Here is a 6,000-nt window from a genome sequence, read left to right on the forward strand (position 1 = left end):
GTATGAATGGCAGTCTGGGGGTTAAAAGCGATACTTTGACTTCAGTCGACCCAAAGATTTACTTGTAAGATATTATTTTTTAAGCTATATTTTCATGAAAAGTTAACCTACAGTTAAAAATCATGAACCAAGGGGGATGTTTAACTTACAAACTGAAAAAAAGTCTGAATTAACAGCAGCTGCATTTAAGGTAACAAAGTCTACGGATGCTGACTCTATTCTTTTTGAATGAATGGAAATGTGTGGCATAATAACAAATGTTTTAGTGTAATGTACTGTAATCTAATTTTCTGTAAACATTTGATTAAAATACCCTCAATAAATCTAAAATATGAATAATAGACTTTTAAAGCCAATATAAGTGATTAAAGTGATACAAATGAAAAAGATTTAAAACAAAACACTAATTTTTTTTACTTTGTATGAAGCAAAAACTTTTGCGCAATTTTTAAAGAATCTGATTCTATTAATAATCTCTGTGGGGCTCGTGGGGAGAATTTGCTCATCGTTCATCTGCTCCGTGACTCATGTTGTATGATTCTATGTTCGGCAAAAGCCTAGATTTTCCCCTGATGTTGAATCATAGTTATTTACAGCCAGAAACTGCTCGATTTTATCTGAAGTGTGCATCACAACCAAAACACACAGCTTTAAATACCTGTGGAAAGTGGATAAATTCTCTGTTCACTCCACATTCAACTGCCTGTTTCTCATGATAACCATGCTTTACGGCAACAAGCCAGAGCCTTACTACTTCCTGGAAACATATGTGAACGCATATATAAAAAGATATTTCCATTTGGCAACTTCCTGCCTTGTGTCTTACAGCATGTACATGTAACATGTAGACAGAAGTAGAGCACAGCATAAAAGAGGCGAGTAACAAGGAATGAAGATGAGGATGCTTTACTCACACATTAGAAAATGTACATTGCTTTGATATTTACACCAACACAGATGGCGTATTTTTCATTTTCATCTACACTATGATCATTATTACTCCTACTGTTATGAAGGGCTTAAAGGGCCTTCATACTTTAGTTCCTTGCCCTCACATTATTTTTATAGTAGTTACCAAATAACTTAAGTTACTGTACGTTAAGCCTCAAAATTAATAACTGACAAAGTCTACACTTACAGTTTACAGTTAACTGGACCCCTGACACTCTGTGGAGTTTCTTAAGACTTCATAAAAGTTCTTCACATTTATACTCAATCTCAAACACAAAAGTAGTACTTTCAAGAACCACCCAATCATTGGTTCTTTAGGGAACCAAAAACGCTTCTTCTATGGTCTTTATTTTAGTAGTGTAGGGATCAAGGGCTGAATGAACAATATAAATCAAGTTTCTTCTTCTTATTAGTACTGCTTGCTCTTATTACTAGATATGTTCGCTTGCTGGAATATGGAACATAATGCAACCGTCTAGAACGTTTCTTACATACCACATATTTTCAGACTAATCTGTGTTTCTTGATATTTCAGAGGTCAACAGCCATCATGTACTCTGTGCTGCATGACTGGTCTTGTCCTCGTCTTTGGATGTCCAAAATATTTCTATGCCGTTGCAGCTTTCAAATGTGACCCTGAGAAAAATATTCTTCATTCATAAAAGAAAAAAGGCATAATAATAATCGGCCAGGTAATAATCCCTGGCTGAGCTGCCTTTTGAGGCTCCACAGAACTGCTGCCAATCATGTACTCTTATAAAACCATGACAGCAGACTGTCTGCACAATCCTACAGAGGCTAAATGACACAGAACGTAAAGGGGAAGCAGCTACCAATTATACGAATTTCTCACATGTAGCATCTGTGCTTGCATTTTCAGTTCACTGTGCATCACAAAAAAGTTTAAAACAACAACAACAGTGCTGGACTAAAATCAAATAATAATGCCACTAATTATAGAGAGTTATAAAAATAGCATTAGACTAGGCATTACTGAAGGAGAAAGGGCAGGCTGGTATGTTGTGCTGGGTTGTACTAACAAAGCTCAATATCAGAGTATTTCCCAAATATAGTATCATAATATGAGATCATGTTTAAGTGAAGTTGGAGAACATGGAGAAAACACCTAATTGTATTCTTCCTGAGTAACACTGTGACTGTGATTTAAATTCCAATTATTTTCTATACGTTAAGGTCCAGGTCTGTATTTTTTGGCCATGAAGACCGCATTAAAACTTTGAGGCTTTAACACTGACCGTAATGACCAAGATGGGTAGTTAGTTGTTGCTGAAATGTCATTCACAGCACATGGGTGTTTGCTTACTTCTGATTGGTCAAACTCAACAACAGGCAAGCTCAGTGTTGCAAAAGCATAAAACATTCAGTGTTTTTACTTAGAAAGTTTATAACCTCGCTGCCTCAGAAATGTGAGTTTACTGATGATTTAATAGTAAGTTAACAGAACAATAATCTGTGTTTTATGTTCTGTTAACTTAGCATGTTCAATTTTCTTTTTAGAGCTACCAGGTTACGTACTTTTTTAGGTCAAAATTTCCCTCATAAAACTAGCAAAGACAGCATTGTCAAGCTATAATAAAAACTGCAATTTGCACATTTTTAAATGTGACTTTGTTAAAAATAATTCATTGTTCAGTTTACGTTAGTATTACTAACAGTAATAAACACATGCTTTCTGAGTATGACTACTCTCTGCCATTCAAGGTCTTCACCTGATATAGCTTGTTTTTACTGGACTGGACTGTTCTGTTCTATTTTCTACTCCTACAATACACCAAAGGGAACATGACACAGTCTTGAGAACAGATTTTCACAAACTTGTTATTGAGTTTTTATACATTTTGAATGCTTTGTTCAAAAGCAACTGGAGCTCCCAGGAAAAGTATTTATAAAGTATCAATACTGCTACAGCTGAAAGTCAGTATTGTCTTGTGACTGTGATACTGTTATACTGGTGTAGGTGATGTACTGCCCAGCAGACACTGACTGTCTCACAGTGGGAGAAAGTGCAGGCTGATGTAGTTTGCACTCAGGCCTGTGCAAATTCATGCCTCTGGGTGTGCGGATTGCTCTTTCACCCCGTTCAACCCCCATCTAACAGTAGCGCTCGCTAACGTCCTGCTATAATCCTGAGCCCAGGGTGCTCTCCACCCAATGACACCCAGTTCAGCTTCTCTCTAAAGCGCCTTTCGGCTCTTCAGGAGCTTTCCAGCAACCACACGCTCAGCTCTCCTCCTCCACATCCAGCGTCTCTCTAGAATAACCTGCAGCTAAACATTTCTCCGCCTGGCAATAATGTATAGCAGCGATGAAAAGAAAAGACAGATGAAGAACACTATCGATAAGCAATCGCTCATGTTCCTACCTCACCATTCTGGCCGAAGCTTGTCAGAGCCCCCTGCTTCGCCTCAGAGCTTAGTAATCTCCACGCTCAGTACAGTTACACAAGGAGGGAAGGGGGGGGTGGGCAGGGACTTGTAGGAGTGCTGCTGGTTGAAAAGGGAGGAGGAGGGTGGTGGGGGGGTTGGGGGGGTGGGTGTTTAATCTGGGATTTGGATGAGCATGAGCCGCCCTGATAGGAGTGCCAGCCAGTACAATCAGCCGCTGAGCAACTGTCCATCCCTCCCTCGCTAACTCACTCACTCCCCTCCCACACACACGGCTGGGGAGCTGAACATATCACAGCTTCAGCACGCTGCCTCGCCTTCTCTTTATCTTCACCTTCATTATGTCGATTTTATTTTAAATATCCCATTGAAGGGAGAGACGTGCACACAAACAAACCAAAGCAACAGAGCACTGGAGTGGGACGCTGGAGGGGGACGCTGAAGGGCATGTGTGGTGAACCTCCTGCACCTGTCCTTAAGACTTATTCTACTGTGCTTTATTTCTAACTGCTATGAAACTTAATAAGTCTGTAGTTACAAGACTGCAGAACTGAACCAGCATTGTGCAAAAGTCTTAGATACCTAAACATGTTATTAAAAGCCATTTATCTTTAAAGCCATGTGTTTTGGCTAGTAAGAAAACACCATACATCATTAGAACAGAGGCAAAGAAACAAAAATACATTCAAATGCAAGATTAATTTCTTATTTTGAACTCTCTCTTGTGATATGGTTTGAAGGACAGATTCCAGATGTCTCCTGGATGCCCCCAGTGACTGTATGGGTTTTAAAAGCTCCTTTTCCAGCTCATCTGATTTAGAATAATGAACTATTGATTAGCTAAACCAGGTACTAGATAATAACCACACATAATACTGATCTGCAATGAGTTTTGCAAAATTTTGCTCACGGTTTGTATTTATTTGCACATCTAAAGTGTGCCATAACTTTTGCACAAGCTATGTTTTATGTTTTACTTTTTCAAACATGTTAAATTAGCAAATAAACAGCAGTTGTGCATTAAAATGTGCTGAAGTGCGTTCTCTGAAGGGGAAATGTAAGTTATTTTTGACGTTATTTGACAGGGGCGCCCAAACTTTTGCATATGACAGTATTTATCCTACTTATCAGCACATAAATGTTTCATGCCTAGAAAAATAAATCTTTTCCTTCTAATTCTGTCAGGTGTCTGAAACTTGCAAAGTATTACACAAGCTCTTAGGCTTGAGGTTGACATCAGGAATACGCTGATACTACTTTTCCGATACTGTACCTGATCCTCACACATCAGCTGAAAATGAGTACTGATACTAATCCTAATTCTAAACTAAACATTTGACAGGTGCCTACAAATACTGCTTTATATCATTCCACTTTTTTTGTTCTCTGTCACAAATAAAACATATTAAGCTTGGATGAATGGAGTTTACAGGTCAGATTGGTTTTAGTCACTGTGCTCCGTGGCAGGGTTTATCTTTAAATACTTGATTAAAATGTATGTATTAAAATCCTTGCTGGTCGTGCCTCCCCTCAATATACTGCTGTTACAGGCTGTCAGTGAGTGTTTGAAATAATCACACACTGCAGACAGACTGCTTTCTTCAGTCACTCAGCAGAGTGTGTGCATGTAATAAACTGCTTCATGGTATCGTTATTCTCTACTGCCACTACCAACACTGTATCTAAATGCCTGTATGGGAACCAATGATGACACTTTTTTGGATTTTTCATGCTATAATTCATATTAGAAATGCAGTGCACATGAGAGTAAAACTCCAAAGATGGATCATTCATTAATTTTACACAGTCATGACTAACACTAGTGTTCAGAAGACACCAGCAATCTGAGGGTTGGAATCATTGATTTCAATAGTACTGAAACCTTTGTTGCAGATTATTATTATTATAAATAATAAGTTAATATTCAACTTTCAAATTTCAAAAGCAGTGAAACTGCTTGAGCAAACAACTGTAAACAGACAATACTAATATATCATTTAATACTGTATTTATTAACTATAACAATAACTATAATAACTATTATTCAACCTCATACACTAAATGATGACTAAACATCTTTAAAATACTTTTTGGTGTCCAGTTTGCAGTTGGAGTACTGGATGATAATAATAAAATCATATCAGTACCACCATATATTTGCAGCATCAACACAGATATTTAGATTTGATCAATACTTTATTTGAACTGATATTTAATGATGTATTTATTTTAATTTCACTTCACTATTATATTTTATTATATTTATTATTATGTTTCGTTATTATTATTTTCTAAAAACATACAACAGACACAATGCTAAAGAAATGTAATTCTAAGCGCATCGGTCAGGGACTTTTATTGCTGAACTTCATTTTAGTCTGACATTGTTAGCTGATTTATAGTTGTAGTTCAGTTCAGTAAATCAGTTGTGATTGATTATTTGCTGTAAGTCTATGTTTATTCACTGAAATCACAGACTGGTAATAATAATAATTTTCCCATGTATAATATTCATTTTGCAGGAGTGCAAAAGTTTGGGCCTGGGCAAACTGGCTTTTGTTTATTGGTTACCTGAGTGGAAATAAGATACACATCCTCTATAAAGAACACATCTCTGGAGAGTTTATGCACAGTTACTGCTGAA

At 37.1% G+C, this 6,000-nt stretch overlaps 1 protein-coding gene across 3 annotated transcripts in view; it reads right to left on the reverse strand.

Annotated features, from left to right (window-relative positions):
- Positions 1 to 6,000, reverse strand: part of ptpn11b (protein tyrosine phosphatase non-receptor type 11b) — a 42,990-nt gene that overhangs the window by 29,300 nt on the left and 7,690 nt on the right. The window contains exon 1 of one of the 3 annotated variants that reach the window (XM_017709190.2): positions 3,335 to 3,424. The exons of the other annotated variants lie outside the window; for them this stretch is intronic. Coding sequence (XP_017564679.1) covers positions 3,335 to 3,342 — 8 coding nt within the window. The 5' untranslated portion in view covers positions 3,343 to 3,424. Of the gene's footprint in view, positions 1 to 3,334; positions 3,425 to 6,000 lie in introns of those variants that run through there. 3 annotated transcript variants of the gene reach the window in all.

The sequence above is a fragment of the Pygocentrus nattereri genome, chromosome 9, assembly GCF_015220715.1.
Source record: "Pygocentrus nattereri isolate fPygNat1 chromosome 9, fPygNat1.pri, whole genome shotgun sequence".
Classification (NCBI taxonomy): Eukaryota; Metazoa; Chordata; class Actinopteri; order Characiformes; family Serrasalmidae; genus Pygocentrus; species Pygocentrus nattereri.